This window comes from Canis aureus, chromosome 4 (genome assembly GCF_053574225.1).
Source record: "Canis aureus isolate CA01 chromosome 4, VMU_Caureus_v.1.0, whole genome shotgun sequence".
Lineage (NCBI taxonomy): Eukaryota > Metazoa > Chordata > Mammalia > Carnivora > Canidae > Canis > Canis aureus.
This window is the reverse complement of record NC_135614.1, coordinates 45,267,403-45,287,051: the sequence shown is the minus strand read 5'-3', so window position 1 is coordinate 45,287,051 and position 19,649 is coordinate 45,267,403. Positions and strand designations below refer to the sequence as shown.

At 48.7% G+C, this 19,649-nt stretch overlaps 1 protein-coding gene across 5 annotated transcripts in view; it reads left to right on the top strand.

The window, feature by feature from the left end:
- Positions 1-12,841: 12,841 nt before the first annotated feature.
- Positions 12,842-19,649, top strand: part of WWC1 (WW and C2 domain containing 1) — a 151,185-nt gene continuing 144,377 nt past the window's right edge. For 2 of the 5 annotated variants that reach the window (XM_077895595.1, XM_077895593.1), the window contains exon 1: positions 12,842-13,108. In XM_077895595.1, the coding sequence (XP_077751721.1) occupies positions 12,990-13,108 (119 nt within the window). In that variant the 5' untranslated portion in view covers positions 12,842-12,989. The remainder of the gene's footprint in view (positions 13,109-19,649) is intronic. The other 3 variants (XM_077895596.1, XM_077895594.1, XM_077895597.1) reach the window with 2 other exon arrangements.

Here is a 19,649-nt window from a genome sequence, read left to right as displayed (position 1 = left end):
GGCACAGATCCCTCTGTTGGAGACCCAGGCATTCATTCCTCCCTCCCAACCCCTTCACACTCCCCAGCCCCAGGAATGCTGCCTGCGGACACTTCAAACCTCCTCTCTCTGAAAGGAGCTGTCTGCTAAAAGGTTACATGCCCTGGGGGTGTCATTCAGTGACCTGTCGACCTGACCTGACCCATCGACTGGTCAGGTGGAGACAGGGGTACAAAGGCTGGCTGCATGCCATAGTAAAGAGTTATCTCAGCTCCAGAGCTGGAAAGCGGATTGGCTGAGGCCATGCATGCTGGGCCATCACAGCTGGACTTCTGCCTCTGTCCAATCCTGGGCCCCCCAGGTGTTCCTGCTGTACTCTCTAAGAAAGAGCCTGCCTACAAATTTCCAGCCCAGAGTCTTTCCCAGGGGAACTCAACCAAAGACACCTCCTACCTGCTCTCCTCTCAGGAGAGGTGCAACCAGGGTGTTTTGCAGGGGCTAGTTTAAAGCGCTATATGGTGAGGGTGGGGGGAAGTAGAGGGAGAAGCGCGATGAAGCGTGTGCACACGCGTTACTGTTTGTTTTTCCAAGCCAGCATCTCTGTTGAAAGGCACAGCAAGAGGACAAAAGAATGTCACCTGCTTGTTAGATTCAGCAACACAGTGGACGTCTGCAGCCATAGCCACCTGCTCTGTTGGCCGCACAGAGATCTGAGTGTGCAGATAATCACCCGCTCCCTATCCCCAGGCACAAAACACACGCTGTCCCAAACACACAGCCTGCATTCCAGACCCTGGTTCTTGAGTGGAGATGGGAAGAAGTCAGCCCAGGTCACCTTTAGTGCAAGAGGTGAAGCTAAAGAATGAGGCTTGGGATCAGCTCCTGGTCACGGCCAAATCCTCGCCTCTAGCACATGTCACTCACTTGTGCATGACCCTTCAAAGTTCACAAAACACATGCATTCATTCATTCCTTCAAGGCTCCCTGGACTGTTTGCCAGCTTTCTGGCTCAGAGGCTCCATTTGTGATGCGAGCCCCAGCTCGTTCTTCCTCAAAAGATGCACAGATGGAGAGCTTCCCCACCACCTGGGAAAAGGGAGTTCCTGGCCTCCCTGCTGACAGGAGGGCTCTGCTGAGCACACTCCAGGCCGTGGGCCCCGTCAATGCCGGTGGTTCCAAGTGGAGACAGAATCGGTCTCCCACTTCCCTCAGTAATCCCCCTGCCCAAGCTAGGCACTTGCTGATAGCACACTGGTGACCCCTGGCCCTCTCGGGGGCAACCATGTTACTTATTAACTTGCTGATGGGAAATAGGTTTCTCTTCTGAGGTGTTGGAGCTAAGCATGAGAACCTGCGCAAGGGACAGGTTCTTACCTACTCCTTGTGCCCTCATAGTGTACCAGTCATACCATTCACCATTTAGATTCATCTAGAACTTTACCAAGATCCCATGTGCCACTGGACTGTTCTCCACTCCTGAGGTGGGCGTTGCTTCCGTTGTACCATCTATGCTACAGCCTGCATTTTCATATCAGGCAGGCTTCGGTCTGAATCCTGGCTTAAATTTTGAGGCTAGAATGAGTACTGGATATGGGAAGTGACAACTCAGTGCCTGGAACAGGGTAAGTGCTCAGTCAGCAGCCACAATCATCATTATTCCTCCCTCACTGTTGTTGGCCAGAGAAGCCCCTGTTACAGAGATGAGCCACCTGACAGGCTAAGCATCATCCGCCTGTTCTCATCCCATCCTCTGGCCCATGGCCATGTCAGAGGGCAAGCCAATCTCTGAAGGCCTGTCCCATTGCCTCAAGGGCTGCCAAACATATGGGTTTCCTTTTCTGGGTTGGACCTTATGTTTGATCACCATGAAATGGAACACTAGACTCCAAGAGACTGAGGCCAGAGAAGATGTTCCACTTGCCCACCGAGCCCTGCTAATTCCACGCAGGTGCAAGTCTTCAACCTTCCAGGCAATTTCAGTCCCTGAGCTGGATCATGGGGTAGAAATCAGAGAGGCTGCATACCACCGGCAGCTGAGCTCCTAAAGAGACCTCCAAGGAGCTGGCTGAGAAGATGAGCCAGAGACTGTCTCCATCCTCATTCTGGATCAGAAATCATGACTCATGGTCATATCCAAACCCAAATTTCTTTTCCCTAATTTGGAATACAATGGGCAAGTTGCTTCCCTGTCTTTGTTTTTTTGTTGTCCTTTATAAAGACTTACTATAAAAATATTAAGTTAAAAAAAAAGTTAAGTTCTATGAAAAACATTTGGAGTTCAGACCCCTTGGCTCACCAAGAGAGAGATGACTGTCGGCTGGCTTTCGGTTACATAGCTGCTCAAAGTCCAATATCAGAAGTTCATAGGTAGGAAGAAAATAGATCATCTTAAGCAACTCAGGGCACACTTTTAGGTAACCTAGTAGTAGTTGTTGCAGTTCAGCCAACATTTAGTGAGGTGTATTCCATGCCAGATACTACGCTGAGAGGAGAGTTGAAGAAAATATAAAATTCAGTACCTTCGATATTATTATTTACTGATTAACATTTTTTGCCATATTTGTGTTCTTTCTCCTTCCCTTTCTCCCTTTCATCTGATATGCTCAAATGGTTGCCAGATCATTTGAAAGTAAGTTTTAGACATGACACTTCACTCTAAATGCTCCCATATCTGCCTCCTGAGAACAAGGGTTATCCTCCTACATAACTACAGTACCATAACCACTCATGAGATCCTTAACCCTGACATAATATTGTCTAAAATACAGTCCGTGTTCACATTTACCCAGTTGTCCCAAGGATGTCCTTTGTAGCTTTTTTTTTAAGTACTCCAAGATACATTCGTGCATCATTGCATTTGGCTTCTTCCTCATGTTTTGATAGAAAATTCTATAAAGAAAGTTAGAGAGCTCTCAAAGACTTTTGAGAAAGAATCTTCAGACTCAAACTAAAAAGAAAAATCCTTCCATAAGGACCCTTGGATGCTGCATTCTCATTCCTCACCACAGATGGGCAAATTACTTCTTAGAGGGGCATATGGGCTCCTAATTTTTCCAACAGATTAATGCCATCTGCTCCCTACAAGGAGGAAAAATGGTTAAAAGGTGGTGGCAGAAGTATTATGTCCTGATCAGGTATGTCCTCTAGCACATGCCCATGTCAATCTGTGCCAGACCTGTTTTAGGCACTGGCAATGTGGAGAAAAATAAGAAAAGCCCTGTCCTCACGGTGTTTATGGTCCAACTGGGAGAAGGGGGAGGGGTAAATCACTAAAGAATAAAGTAAATGGAGGGACACACAACCCCGTGTTGGACAGTGAGAAGAGAAGGCACATCTAAGCTGCCAGTTGAAGGTGAATTTGCCAGCTAAAGACAAAGGAATAGTATTCTGAACAAGAGAAATAGCCTGGAGAGCAAGTGTGTGCAAGCCACATACGCAAGCTCAGTTAGAGTGTGAGAACAGGAGGCATGGAATCAGGACTTGGAAGAGTGCACCAGGGCCAGGCCAGATTGGACCTTACAACATGTCCTAAGTTGCTGGGACTTTATCTTAAGGCCAGTGAAGGGCCATTGAGGTGTTAACATAAGGTGTCCTGGCACACTCTAGAATGATGGGATAAGTGGGCAGAGGAAGGCCAGTTCAGAGGCTGTATAAGGGGCTGGCAACGGCAGCCTGAATCTAAAGTAGCACAAGTGGAGGGGCGCCTGGATGGCTCAGGTGATTAAGCATCCAACTCTTGATCTCAGCTCAAGTCTTGATCACAGTTCAGGTCTTCATCTCAGCGTCCTGAGTTTGACCCCCACATTAGGCTCCATGCCCAGTGTAGAGCCCACTTAAAAAAAAAAAAAAACACACAAGTGCAGGTGGAAGGACAGCAACAGATACATACTTCAGAGATAGGATCTTATTTTTTTTTAAGACATTATTATTTTCTCCTGATTTTTAAAAAAGATTTTATTTATTTATTCATAAGAGACACACACAGAGAGAGAGACTAACACACGGCAGAGGGAGAAGCAGGCTCCCCCATGGGGAGATTGATGCAGGACTCAATCCCAGGGCCCCGGGATCATGACCTGAGCAGAAGGCAGATGCTCAACCACTGAGCCACCCAGGCATCCCTAATCCAAGGCTCTTAAAGATAGAATGTACATAGGGAGTAAAGAAAAGGGAGAAGTCTAGGATGACACCCAGGTCTTTGTAATTAAAATAATGTTTCAGTACAGGGGGTAAACTAAAGCCTGTGGACCAGAGGTCTGTTTTGTAAATAAAGTTTTATTGGCACACAGCCACTTATTTACATATTATCTATGGCTACTTTCTGCTACAACAGAAGAGGTGAGTAGTTTCAACAGAGACCATATGGCTTGCAGAGCCAAAAATATTTATTATCTGGTTCTTTATATAAAACATTTGCAAACCTCTGTTGTAAATCACTGTATTCCAGAGATGCCTCAGAAAGAAAAAAGGATGTTTTAGTCAAATAAGTTTGGGCAACTCTGTATTTTATACTGTTTTCTTGGCTACTCACTCTGAATCTAGGTATAGTGAAAGCTGAGAAGTCCTACAGTAAAGAAATCTCTTTATTAAAGCCAACATTTTCCAAATGTATTTGCCTATATTTCAGTTTAACTCTGAAGAATGCACCTGTAGACATTTACTTTGGAAAGATTAAGAGGTATTCTGGAGGGGCAAAGATTGGTGAGAATCCAAGTCAGGAGATCAATTAAGACACCATTCAAATAACAAGAATCAGACAAAAGGGCCTGAGCTAGGGCTTAGGTCAAAAAGAAGGAAGAGAGGGACACCTGGATGGCTCAGTGGTTGAGCGTCTGCCTTAGGCTCAGGGCATGATCCTCTAGTTCCACATCAGGCTCCCTGCATGGAGCCTGCTTCTACCTCTGCCTGTGTCTCTGCCTCTGTGTGTGTGTCTCTCATGAATAAATATATAAAGATCTTTAAAAAAAAAATAGGAAGAAGAAGAAGAAGAAGAAGAAGAAGAAGAAGAAGAAGAAGAAGAAGAAGAAGAAGGAGAAGAAGAAGAAGGAGAAGAAGAAGAGGAAGAGAGTATGGGAGGCCATAAGCATGAAATCCTCAGTTTTCTACTTACATGACTGTTGGGAACATGATTGGAGATACAGATGTGGAAGAGGGGGAAGAGGGAGAGGGAGGATAAGGAGGGGAAGAGGGAGGTAAAAGAAGGGGAAGGGGGAAGGGGAGGAGGGGGAAAGAGGAGGAAGGAAGAGGCAGAGGGAGGAAGGGAGGGGGAGGAGAAGGGGAGAAGGAGGGGGAAGGAGAAACCAATTTGAGAAAAACAGGTGAATTCAGCTTAGACACACAGAGTTTTCTTGGCTCAGAATAAGTAATGAACTTCTGGTTCCAGAAAGATGGAATAGCCATACTTTTCCCTATTCCTTCCACTAAGTAAAACCAAGATCTTTGGACATTATACACAAAACAAATGTAAGAAAACCCGAAGTGCAAAAAAAGAGGCAGATGGTTAAGGACCTCAGGACCTGAGGAATGACATGAGCTCCCTGGATTTTCTTTGTGCCTCACATATCCCAGACTGAGTGCTAGAGAAACCAAAAACCCAGAAATGTCAATGGGTCCAGAGAAAAAATGTTCAACAAAAGTCAGCCAGAGGACCAGAAAAGGGGCAGATTAGCACACAGAAATCTTTTAGACAATAGCCATCTCACTCTAAGCTAAATACCACAGAACAAAACTGTGACCCCACTTTCAGTCATACTAGCAAAGGCCAAGTAGGGACCCTAAACTGCTACCTTGAAGAGGCCTTCATGAGGAGCCCTGACACCCTCCTTGGATTGTGTCAGAGAAGGCCAAAGGGTACCCCCCAGGTGGCAACAAGACCAAGTGGGAATTTGGACCAGGCAGGAACAGGGTGCCGTATCTTCCACTCCTGTAATCATCCCCCACCCCTGCTGGAACCATATCAGAGAAAGCCAGCTAAAACCAATTTACAGAAGATCCAGGATCTCAGAGCGTAATATAAAAATGCCTAGATTTCAGTAAAAAAAACCAAAGTCACTCATCGAGGTGCCTGACTGGTTCAGTTGATAGAGCATGTACTCTCAAATCTCATGAGTTCAAGCCCCACGTTGGGCAGGGAGCCTACTTAAAAATCAACACATAAGTAAATAAGTATCACTCATCATACAAAGAACCAGGGAGATTTCAAGCTGAAGAAAAAAAAAGACAGTCAATAGATGCCCACACTTAAATGATATATATGTTAAAATTTCCGGCAAAAATATTAAAGTAGTCATGATTAAAATGCTTCAATGACTGGTGATAAATACAGCTGACATAAAATGAAAAAAAAAAAAAGCCTCAGCAAAGAAATAAAGGACATAAAGGAGAACCAAATGGAAAGGTTTGAACTGAAAAATATAACAATGAAGATGAAAAGCTCAGAGGCTAGGTTCAAGACCAGAAGGAAGAATCAGTGATGTGGAAAAGAGAACAAGAGACATGACCTAATCTGAAAAACAGAGAGAAAATAGACTGGGGAGGTGGGAGGAGAGAACAGAGCCGCGGGGACCTGAGGAACTATAATGAAATGTGGGAGTCCCAGAAAGAGAGGAGAAAAGGTGGGACTGTAAAAGGAATCAGAAATAATGGCTGGAAAGTTCCAGACTTTGACAGGAATCATCAAACTGCAAATTCAAGAAGCTTAGTGAACCCCAAATAAGATAAACCCAAAGAAATCCATGCCAAGACACACAATGAAGCTTTGAAAACTAAAGACCGGATAAACAAAGTATCCAACTTTTACTTGGGGAAAAAGGTCTCTGTTCAGCCTGGGTCAGGTGTCGATGGCAGTGCAGGAAGCCATGGAGCCAGAGAACCTTGCAGGATTTTAGAATAACCACCTCCTAGCTTGGATTCACCTCTTGGAAACAACCTCCTGTGGTTTTCTTTTCTTTCTTTTTTTTTTTTTAAGATTTTATTTATTTATTCGTGAGAGACAGAGAGAGAGAGGGGGGCAGAGACACAGGCAGAGGGAGAAGCAGGCTCCATGCAGGGAGCCTGATGTGGGACTCAATCCCAGGTCTCCAGGATCACAAAGGCAGGCGCTAAACTGCTGAGCCACCTGGGCTGCCCCTCCTATGGTTTTCAATGGAATAGAAACAGGGCTGTTTTGGTGTGTTGAACATACCAAATCTTCCAGGTCTTTCTCCCTGCAGCTCCCATAGCCTGGAATGCACATTCCTTGCCTCTTTCCATTTGGCTACCTCAGCCCTCTGTATAAATGTCCCTTCCTCAGAAAGGCTTTCTCCTCTGACCCTGCCTCAAGTAGATTTTCTGCCAATCCCTGCCCTATGAAATTTTATCATCACACCATTTGTTCCTGTCTTGTTACTGACCACAACATGTAATTATTTCATTTGTTGATTTGTAGAGTGTATATCTCCCCTACTAAACTTAAGTTCCATGAGACTGTCCTGAGTGCTTCACCAATTGCCTGGCACACAGAGACCCACCTTTAAAGGAACCCCCGTGTTTCAGGGGCTGAGTCTGCACTCTATCTACAACAACTCATTTAGTTGTCACATGTTGACAGTGAGGTGGGTATAGTTGCTCTCATTTTACCAACAGGAAAACTGCGGCTCAAGAAGGCACAGTCTCATGCTGAAAGTCACATACTGGCCAAGATGCAGAGCCAAGTTTCATGCAAGGTTCCATGCACCACCACCACCACCACCACCACCACCCCACCTATGTATTTTCCACTACTCCACCTAGCCCCCCTGCTGAGGCACCTTTTCTGGGTTTAAGCCCTAACCCTACACCCTTCTTGCTAGTATTTTACAAAATTCACTCAGACTAAATCTAAAATTCGGAGAATGGGGCATCAAACCATGAGCAATGGACAGGTAAAGAGCCTTTCATTCCACCCGTCTCTAAGCAGTTGGGCTGGAGTTTAATTTCAGAGCCTGGGTACCATGGCGATGCAAGCTCTATAAATACCCGAGAGAGGCTTCTTTCAGCCAGCCTGCTGGGTACTGCACTCGCACCCCCACCCCTATTTCCCACCAGGGCTCCTCTTCTACTGCTGGGGTGGGGGTAGAGGAAAGCACTGCTCTGCAGGAACTCCCTCCCTCTGCTCACACTTTCTTTCTCCTCTCCACACCCCCACCCTTGAAACTAAGATTTCATCTCCACCTCCTCCTTCAGTGCATAATTCATTTCCTCATCCTAGGGTGAAAGACTCAACAGTTCCCAGCCCCCAGGACCCAGAAGATTCTTAGATGAAAGACTCAACAGTTCCCAGCCCCCAGGACCCAGAAGATTCTTAGATGAGAGCGTCAAAACCTCTCCTGCCAGCCCTGGGGTAGCTTCTTGTCCAGAAGAAATCCAGTTCAGGGCACCTGGGTGGCTCAGTCCATTAAGCATCTGCCTTTGGCTCAGGTCATGATCCCAGAGTCCTGGGATAGAGCCTGGTTTAGCAGAGAGCCTGCTTCTTCCTTTCTCCCTGCCCCTCACCCCCCACTGTGCTCACTTTATCTAGAAAGAAAGAAAGAAAGAAAGAAAGAAAGAAAGAAAGAAAGAAAGAAAGAAAGAAAGAAAGAAAGAAAGAAAGAAAGAAAAGAAAGGACCAGTTCAGTTAGTAAATGAACAAACAAGGGAAGGAAAGGGGGAGGCAGGAGGCAAGCATCATAGGGAGAAAAATGTTCCTCCTTCCAGAGAAAACTTAGCCTATTAAACCCCCTGATGCCTAACCCCCCAGGTGGATCTCATTGACAGCACCAGCAGAGGTCAAGAATCAGGTTGGTCTCTCTTCTGCTTAGAACTCAGAACTCCCACCTCGACCCTGCCCTCTCATTGTAAACTCAGCTATGACCTCACACGCCCCCTCCCACCTCTAACCACTCCAAGGAGATAAGCAGTCCAAATTGAAAGCAGGAGTTCAAGATAATCTCCTGGATGCTCTTCTGTGTCTTAAAGTTCTTCCCTTATTGACACCCTAGAGCCCATAGAGCTGTGAATTCAGAAGCCAAGACCTACTTACTGGAATGAGCTGAGTTGGAATCTTGGCTCTGTTGTTTACTATGTCAGTATAAGAAAGTCACTTTGCTTCTTGGAGTCTCAGTTTACACATCTGTAAAATGGGACTAGTAAGAACCAGGACAATGAGTCACTAGTCATAGACATTCCATCTACGTGGAAAGTGAGTAGGCTGTGCTAGACTTATCTCGATTTATTTTCAGGCACTGTATTAAGGACTGAGGACCCAGAAATACATTAAAAAGCCATCTCTTCTGCCTTGGCTCTCATAATGCCAGTGTTTCTTCCATCCTAATTTTGTCTGGCTTAGGACATGTTTTCCCATCATTGAAAAGAACAGTCCATGGGCCCAATTATGAACCTCAAATAATTCATAGCTATAGAAAAAGGACATTCTGGGCTCAATCATAGAAATGGAGCTGTATGCCTTCTCTGGGCTGCGTGGGAGGGACTGCATGGGGTAGGGAGGTATGGGCATGGAGTCAGAAGAAAAATCTCAGCAGAGGTCTTCACAGCCTCCATTTTCTTGAAGAATGTCGAAGGGAACAAGAAACTGCTGACATGTCTGTTCTTTTTTTTTTTTTTTTAAGCTTAATTTCTCTCCTTACCATCTTCATAAAATGTTACCCTACCACTCTAAAATTCTCTGAAACACATGTGTAGAAACTGGCCTTTCTTTTTTGTTCATGCAGTAGGGGAAAGGACTTAAGTGGGCGTCTTTTTTAAAAACAAGACAACCTGTCCCAGGCTCAGGTGTCTCCCTCCTATGGGCCACCTGGATGCGAAAGGGAATGAAGAAAGGCTTGTCCTGTGGTCACATCTGCTCAGCTCAGCTCTGGTACCGGCCATGCCTTGGACACAGCTCACGGGCAGCCAGACACGGCCCCAGGAGGAAGGCCAGGAGACGCTGGGCTGCTTAGGCTCACATTCCTGCAGTTCAGTCACCTGTAGAATAACGTCCAGTTTGCCCTATCACGTGGCTGAGCTGGTTTTACCTTTAATCCCTTTCACGTTTGTCCTCAGCCTCAGAGAATGCCTGGGGATGATTCACCCGCCATCACATGGGGCAGGCAGTCATCTGTTTTATTACCTCACCCGGCTTGCAGCTTCTGGGAGATAACCTAGGATTCTTTTGTTGTTGGGGGGGGGGGGGCAGCGGTGGGGTGATGGAGGGTAGAAAGGACTGAAAAGCAGACCAAGGCTTTAAGGAGTTGATTCCTGTTCTGGTCTCTCTTTCGTCCTCCCCTGCTCACATCTAAAGGTCCAAAGGAACAAGGCATTTGGAAAATGCTATGGCTGGGGTACCTGGGCTGCAGAGCAAGCTGGATTTGGCAGCCTACCACGTGTGTCCCTTCACAAGTGATACCAACCAGTGAGAAGGCTGGGTTGCAAAAGAAGACAAAAAGGAAATCTGCAGTTGGGAAGATTGTCACAAGCGACCATGCACAGTTTTCAGGAAGGGAATGGACACAGGTTTTCTGTTTGAAACAGAAAATACAAAAAAAAAAAAAAAAAAAAACACATTAAAAAAAAAAGAAACAGAAAATACTTCATTGGTTCCTATTTCATAGGGGCATGCTTGCTGCCAGGCATGGCGCTCCAAATGTACCACAATGAGGCGCCCGAGATGATGGCTTACCACTGGGTACCAAGCCCTCTACATTTCTTACCTCCTTTAGCCATTAAAACAAGCCCTATGGAAATCTATGTTTTTCAGACCTAAGACTTGAGACTTTGGTCAAGTAAGGTACTCATGGTCACATGGGGAGAAAATAGGGTATGTTTGCCCCCAGACTGATCCAGAGCAGAATACTTAGGAAGCAAGCATCAACAGAGACAGGCCTTCATCGGCATCCATAATATTCCAGGTCCAGACCATGGGTAGGTCCACGAATGGAAGCATAATTTTAAAAAAAAAATGTATACGTTAAGTGCTGGAGTCAAACAGACCTGAGCCTACTTATTAGTTCTATATCCCTGGCCAATAATATAGCATCTTAGAACATCAGTTTTCTCATCAGTAAAATGGGTATAAGTGTGCCGTACTCCGGAGGGTTGCTGTGAGATTATATGAGACCATGTGTGTGAAGCACTCAGCACCATGTTGGCTTCGCTTTTGAGCTATTGCTCTAATAAATAATAGGTTTTTATATTGTGAAAGCTTGGGCAAAGGAGAGGAGGTGAAGAGGACTGCGGGGACCTCGCTTAAAAGGATGGGGAACTTCTACTTTGGGTGTTACAGGCCAGTCTGAGGCCCATGATTCTGGATTTCAGTGCATGGCATCTATGGAATGAAGTAGGGGGTAGGAAGGGCCAAACACTGAGCCCTAGGTCTGGCCTCAGGGAAGTAACTGACTTGGCAGACAGCATTTGGAGGTAAGGAACTGCCATGGTGGGTCTTATCTATTAAGAGAAGATGAGACTGCAAACATGGGATTCCTTCCCCTGCTCAGCACACTCTGTCTGGCCCATACAGCACGGGATGCTGGCTTGTCTGGGAGACGGTGGGGGCTCGGACAAGGGGATACACTGCACTGGGCTTCATTCCATTCCTCCAAGCCAGCTTCCTGCCACATATCCAGGGCAAAAATGGTTAAACACTAACATTCAGGAAACAGACGAGCCCGTAGATCCTTAACTCTGGGGTCTCATCTTTTTATACTTAATTACATATCTTTAATTTCTCAAGAAATACTGATTTTAAAATTTCTTCTAATAGTTTTCAAAATGGAATTTTGCTTTGCTTTCTTCTTCCCTCAAATCCATAACGTACCTACCTCCAAGTATCATAGGACGGAAGCACACATGACGCTGCTAGCCTCCCGCCTGGGACGGGCTAAGGACTCCATTCAGTTCACAAGACCCTGTTACTGTTACTTTACAAAAGGCTTCCCCGGGCACCCCTTGGATGCCGCCCCGGGGGGAGGGGATTCATAGCATATACTCCAAGTTTTAGGGACCCAGAGGACAGCCAGCTACATTAGCAACTACGAGGGTAGAGGAGACAGTGAAACCACACCGGGAGAAGAATGGAAGGAGAGGGAGACAGATGGTGCGTGTGTTGGGGGAAGGGATCAGAGATCCAGGAAAACTTCTGTTCCCTGAATCGCAAGAATGTTTCCATTTAACCACTTCTTGTCTGGCTCCTGATTCTACATAAAAGAGAAGCGGGGAGTTTTAGGGTTTGGGGCCACCTGCACCAAGAGCCTAGGCGCGAGGTGGAGAGCCGGGAGCGCGGGGAAGCAGCGGCGAGCGGGTCTTGCTCGGGCCACCCGGGACCCCGCGCGCGTCCGGGGCCCAGGTAAGGGGCGGTGCCCCCTCCCGGCTACCGGGGCTGCGGGCGGTCCGGACAGTCCCACGAGGGGGCGCGTCTCGGGTCCTAGGATCCGCCCTCGCAGCGCCGGGCGCGGGGAGGGGACCCGGGAGCCCAGGCGCCCGGCGCTCCGCCTCCCGTTTCCGGGGCAGCGCGGTTACCTGCACGGCCCGAGCCGCACCTGGCGGAGGCCGGAGTCGCCGAGCGGGCGCAGAGCGGCGCGGCGCAGAGCGGCGGAGAGGGCTCGGGCGCCCGGCCAGGGGGCGGCGGCGGCGGCGGGGAGCAGGCGGCGGGGAGCAGGCGGCGGGGAGCAGGCGGCGGGGAGCAGGCGGCGGCGCTCGGCTCGCTCTGCCCCGCCGGCCGGGCGCGTCCCCGGGCCCGCACCGCGCCGCGGCGGGCGCACATGGCAGCGTGAGAGGCCGGCGGCTGGAGCGCGGGAGCGCGGGAGCCCGGGAGCGGCGGGCCGGAGCCGCAGGGCCGCATGGACCGCGGCGCCGCCCGGGCCGGCCCCCACTAGGGCCCCCAGTCCGCGGGCGCCAGCCTCCCCCCCCATCATGGTGCCTCGGCGGCCGCCCGGGCTGGGCACGGCCGGCCGGAGCCGCTGAGCCGGGGCCCCCGCGGCGGCCGGGAGCTGCATGGGGGAGCGCGGGCCGCGCTCGGGAAGATGCCCCGGCCGGAGCTGCCCCTGCCGGAGGGCTGGGAGGAGGCGCGCGACTTCGACGGCAAGGTCTACTACATAGACCACACGAGCCGCACCACCAGCTGGATCGACCCGCGGGACAGGTAGGGCCCCGGGGAGCCCCACACCGCGCGCTCCGCCCGGGCCCCCTCTTGCCCCAGGGGCCATCCGCGGAGACCGGGCAGGGGCCGCCGGGGAACTCTGCGAGCCGCTTGCGCTTTCTTCAGTTGGCCGCCCCCCCGCCGCCCCCGCCCCCGCCCCCCCCCCGCCCCCGTCCCCGTCCCCATCCCCGTCCCCATCCCCGTCCCCATCCCCATCGCCCGCCGTCTGGAGCGCTGCTCCCGCCGGGGTGGGCTGCTGGAGGGGGGCGCGGCCAGGGGCCCGGGCGGCCCCCGCCGCCGTCCCCGATGGAGGACTTAGGCCCCAGCCGGCACCTGCCCAGAGTTTTGACCTTAAGCTCTAGCCCCGCCTCCCCCGCCCCCTTTAGGACGAGGTCGGGCGGGGGCTGGGGCAGCAGCCTAGCGGAGCGTTTCTGGGGCTTCCCGGGGAGGCTTTCCCCAGTGTGTGTGTGTGGGGGGGGGGGAGATGGGGAAGCATCTGGTTTGGAGGGGGTAGTAGGGACCCAGGATTCAGTGGGAAACTGCTGGAAGGACACTAGGCGGAGGGGAAGGCAGCCTGGAGTGTGGTCTTTGACAGGTGCCTGGGAGGCTCGGGGAAGAGCACGGGAGCAGCCAGGGGGCCTGGAGGCCGGGAGTGGGAAGGAAAGGAAGGGGCGGGGGAGGGCTGATCGGAAGACTGGTTCTCCAGGAATCTTAGAGCAACTTGGAAGCTGTTAGGATATAGATGGAGGTGAGAGGCCTCCCACAAAGCCCTGCCCATCACCTCGTTCTCCACCCTTTCTTCCTCTGGGGACCGAGACTCCTCAGTCCTGCACCAGCGCGTCCTGACCTTGGTGGGCCCCAAGCGACTGTAGCACGGATTCTATTTTATTTTTTCTGTGGCAGGTGGAGTCTGAGGTGACTGCTCAGAGCTTCCAGACTTTCTCCCGGTTTTGATTGCTTGTCATTTCTTTGCACACACCCTCCCCATGTAGGGGTGGGGGGAAGAAGGGGAGGAAGAGGACCACCCTCTGAGATTGCTTTGTTGTCCTTGTTGGCTTGGTCTGTGGTCAGTGTCTTAGGAATGTGGAATGTTCACCTGGTCTGTGCGACCTTGAGTGTCAGGTGCCTGTAACGCAATAGAGGTGAATTTTTTGGATCTTTCGACCTGTAGGGTTGGGATGCAGGTCCCAGAAGTCCAAGATGGGGTGTGTAGCAAGGTGTGGGTTTTAAAAAAAAGGCAGAAAGAAAATTTGAATTGAGATGCCCCGTAATTTCTGTGAGCGCTCTAAGTTCACTCATTTAACATTTCTTGGGTGCTTGCTTTATTCTCAGTACCACGCTGGATGCCTCTTTGATATAATTTAGAAGAGAAATTTAAAAAGGAAAAGTTCTCTGCCCATTGTGGGGCTTGAACTCAACCACTCTGAGATCAAGATTCGGGTGCTCTACCAACTGAGTCAGTCTGGTGGCATTGGAAGATAAATTTTTAATGCTAGAGAAAGCATCCCATGAGCAAGCTGCTTTAACCTCTGAGCCTCAGGTTCCCCGTTGGTCAGATTAATGGTTTGTTTGGAAGAGAAGTAATCGTAGAACTCTGAAAGTTGGAAGGGACATAGATGATCAGAGCCCAGCTCTTATTTTCAAACATAAGAGAAAATTTGAGGTCCAGAGGTGTGACTTACTTGAATATCTTCATCTTTCCACCACTCACCATATGCCAGATTCTTTACCATCTCTGAAGTTCTAACCTCCAGATTTGTCCTGACTCACTTCTCTTCCCTGCCCCACTCAGGGTCATCTGTCCCAGGGAAAGTGAAAGTGGTTAAAAAAAATCACAGCTGTTATGTGTTGGAGAACTGGGCAGCCCCTTGTTCTCTTCCAGAAGAGACATAAGTTCAGTCTTCTGTTTCCTGCCTGGTTTTGGTCCTTGCAACTTACTGAGGCCAGTGTGCTGTCAGCAGTTGCATGTCAGAGGACTAGGACAGCCCCACACCCAGCGTTGCTAACTCACCCTCGGTTGTGAATCTAGGGACTTCTCTGGGGCTCTGAGAGGAATACAGCTCTAGAAAGCTTCTCAAACAACAGGTAATTTTCTACCCCTGGAAAAGGACAAGTGGAAAATTGACTTGGCTAGAGTATTATTTTTCAAATTTTAGTACCATATGAACCACCATAATGATTTTCTGCTATATTGACTTGTACCATTGCTTACTTAATATTTGACTTTAAATCAACTAAACGTGAAAATTTTTTTAAAGATTTTATTTATTTGAGAAAGAGAAAGGGAGAGAATGAGTGGGGAGAGGGGCAGGGGGAGAGAGAGAAGCAGGCTCCCTTTGAGCAGGGAGCACACCATGCGGCTCAATCCCCGGACCCTGGGATCATAACCTGAGCCAAAGGCAGATGCTTAACCGACTGAACCACCCAGGTGCCCCTCAGTATGAAAAATTTTTAACCACTTTCACAAATGGGAAACTAGTATTATCTGTTGTCATAAATAGAAAGGATCTTCAAAAAAAAAAAAAAAACAGTGGAGGGAAAAAAAACCAACAACCCAGTGCCATTATATTTTAGCTCTGTATGGTAGCTTGCCCATACCCAGCAACAGGTATGCCCAGCCTTTGTTTTTTAGGCAGATTGACAAGTATTGGAGAGGAATTAAGAACATAGTGGCATTTAACTGAGCCTCTCACTTTCTTCACCTTGCAAATAATTGGTTTTAATTCATCTTTGTACCTTCTGGTCATCCCTCCCATACTGGGTTGGTGGGGGACCCCGGAGTTTGGGATGCTGAGGTGTTCCAAGTGCAACCCTGGGGTCACTGTTATGGTAGGCCAACTGAAAATTTGGGGAGAAAGCTAAGCAGAGGGCATCCACCCATGGCTCTCTGGAATTTCTCTCCTGAAAGTTGGAAGGGACATAGATGATCAGAGCCCAGCTCTTATTTTCAAACATAAGAGAAAATTTGAGGTCCAGAGGTGTGACTTATTTGAATATCTTCATGGATATGAAGATGGTCTTGGATAAATTGCTTGACCTCTCTACAAATGAGTTCTCCATTGGTGAGAAGATGTTCGCAGAACCCTGCCAGGTCTCAGATGTGATTTCAGACTCCTTGGCCTTGTCTTACCCCTCCTGACTCCATGGCAGAAGGAGAGAGGGGACTGTAGCAAGGAAGAAGAAAAAAAATTAAAGCGAAAAAGAGCCAGACAACTTTGGGGTGGTGTTGTGGGGGAGATAAATTCTGCCAAGGTAGTTACATCTCTGCAACCCATTTCATTAATGCTGTGAAACAAAAGATGACATTAAAAAAAAAAAAAAAGAATTTCTACTCTTTAAGGGTGTGCGTGTGTGTTTACATTTGTCTTGGCTTTTTTCTTACCTGAATCAAGGCGATGCCCACCCATTCCCTTGAATTTAAAAGAAGTAAGTCAAACGGTCCCTCAGTCAGAAAAGTGATTTCTTAGCCACGAAGAACAAAATAGCGTCTCGGGTTACCAACCCTGAAGAATGTCTTGGCACATTCCTCCCTCTGGGGCTGAGCTGTTTTGTGTGCTGTCCGGCATGGAGGCTGCTGGGGGTAGGGAATCCAGTTTTCCGCTTCCCCTTTCACCAGCGGGTTGGAAGAGCAGCCAGGCAGCCAGCCTTGCCAACTCTCTTCCCTTCTCACCCAGGGCAAGACTGGGAGGCCGAAATTCCTGAGAACGGTTGTCCCAACAACCAGAGAGGGTCCAGTGGGCAGCTTGGGCCCTGCCTACTGGGCCAAAGGCTCCAACAACACCGCAGCCTCCTGAGGCATGGCTGGCCTGGGAAGGGGCCGGGTCTGTGGGGACTCAGGTGCTCTGGCCTCTGCAGCCCCTAGGAGCAGTGTTTCTTTAGCAGAGTAAGTCTGGGTGCTTCTGGGAACTCCCAGCAAAGGGTCAGCATTCCTTGTGTATTTAACTTAGTGGTATGCAAAAACAAATATGCTGATTGTTCTCCAAGGAAGAATGGATTGTTTGAATTGGCCCTGCCAGAGAAGGTTCCTGAAGCCTAATTCCTGCTCATTCTGTGGTGTATGTTCAGACCTTCTTCCAGGAACCACCTGGGAACTCTGTGGGCACAGTTTCTGGGGGCTCTGTGATAAGTACTGGAGGCCCGGTGGCTAAGAGGCCACTTTGAGAGGACTCAGCGACTTCTCTCATGATTTGAGGAACATTTGCTAATCCTGTTATTTCAGAAATAGCTATAATGTAGGAAGTTGGGTCTACAGTCAAAGATCTTTTTTTTTTTTTAAGATTCTACTTATCTATTCATGAGAGACACAGAGAGAGATGCAGAGACACGCAGAGGGAGATGCAGGGAGCCTGATGCAGGAGTCGATCCCAGGACCCTGGGATCATGACCTGAGCCAAAGACAGACGCTCAACCACTGAGCCACCCAGGTGCCCCCTACAGTCAAAAGATCTTAACCTCCTTTTGGCTACAGATCTTAATGAGAATCTGACAAAGGTTATAGATGCTTCCTTAAGAAAAGTGCAGATACAGTTTTTGGCACACAATTCCAGGGGGCTGTTGGACCCCACTTCATACTCCTGCCGTAGATTAATTTAGAAACTGCTCATCACTGCCTATATGCTCTCCTGTTCAGTGAGGTAGGAAATAATGCCCGAGCATTTACTGCATACAGGCGGTCTGCTGAGAGCTTTATGTGGGTGATTCCCCTAATCCCTCCAGCAACCCTGGGAATAGGTACAATTTTCTATAAGGAATCTGAAGCTCAGGGGGACTGCGTTTGGTGAAAGCCAACTTTTGTGGAATCCAGATGTGAATGCTAAGTGCACTGACGCCAGAACCCACACATCTGACCACACTGCCTGGCACTGCTCAACTGCCTGTGCTCCATTGCCTGCCTAAGGAATTTGGCCTTGGGAACTGGAGTGGGGACAGGCATGATTTTATTTACCTGTAACCATCCTGGTGTGGCCAGGCCACAGTTAACCAGAGAGCAAGTGTGGACAATGGAAAGAGGGTGAGCCTTTGAATCCTGGCATCTTGGATCTGCTGCTTGCTTACTGAGTGACCTTGGCAAGTTGCAAGCCTTGGTTTTTGTCTTTTCTGTAATAGGGAGGTACATAATAGTTCTCAAGGGCAGCTATGGATGTTAAATGAGCTAAGTCAGGTAGAGCAGTTAGCACAGAACCTGATATCTAGGAGACACTTGGGAATGCCAGATCTTTTAGCTTTTACTAGAAAGTGCCTGTGGAACAGTTAAATCAAATGGAGACTGAGTCTCTGCCTGGCTCTGTAGCAGTTCTCAGCTGGGATGGACCCTTCTGGTCGTGTAACTGCATCCCTATCATTTTGCTGATGAAACTAAGGCTCAGAGACCAGTGACTTGCCCAAGGTCATACCTTGAATCTCTAGGAAAGGTTTCTTCTTCCCTCTTTCTCTTATGTAAACTTTTCCCTAAAACTCAGATCCAGGTTCTCCTCACCCATTATAATAATTTGGCAACATTTTATGCTTGTGGCTGAGTTATTTTCCATAATCCTGTCTGCCTGTGTAGACCAGCAGGTTTCTTTCATACTGTCCCAATGGTTTGCGTGTTGTGTCCTAGGAATATGGTGATACTGAATTTACTCTAATGCTATGTGCCAGGCTGAGCCTTTTCTATTACAATCTCATTTCATTCTCTTGCCAACCTTATGAAGTAAGTACTGTTATTATTTTCATTTTCAGATGAGGAAACATACTTAGAAAGGTAAAGTAAGTTGCTCAAGGTCACCAGTAGGTGATGCACGCCAGGTTGGAGTCCAGGTAGTGAGGACCCTTGAGTCCACACTCATATTAGCTGTAGCTGTTCCAGAGTGCCCTGTCAATAAGGTGGACTTGACAGTTGCCATTTATTCTTGAGCTGAAGCAAACGTGCTATGGATTTTAGGGAGATCTGTTGCAGAGGAGGCTTGATCACAGGAGCCTGAGAGATCCCCAGAGTGGATTACGAGACTGTTGGGCAAAAACCCCACCTTCTAGGAGCAACCAGCTAACCAGAGCTCTGGGAAAGAGAGAACAGAAGCAGAGGCAAAGAAATTCTAAAGGATATAGTGTGTGTCGAGAGCTCAAAGTCATTTCCAAGTCACTTGGGTAAATGTTCCCAGTGGCCAGGGAATTAGTAGCCAAGGCAGCTAGCTACTCTTCTGTCATCACCCCTCCGGCTTTTTGCCTAGCCAAATTGACCTGATTCTTCAATCCCTCGGGATCCCAGGTAGCTGTGAAACACTGCTCTTTTGAAGAGAGGAGAATCAGGTTGCCTTAGTTACTGGGAGGGTTGGAACACCAAGCTCAGGTGCACATAAGGAGAGACAAGGCTCAAATAAGTGGGAGCTGGAAGGTGGCCGGCATGTTACCACAGAGCTTCCTGAATAGAAGAAGCCTTGGTCTGGTTTTGGTGGCATTTGTGGGGATTGCCAACCGAGGGACACTTGGCTGTCCACGCTGTCAGGAGCTGTCGCTGGCTATGTCTGCCTCCAGGCAATGAGCATCTGCAGCCCCCAGCTCAGCG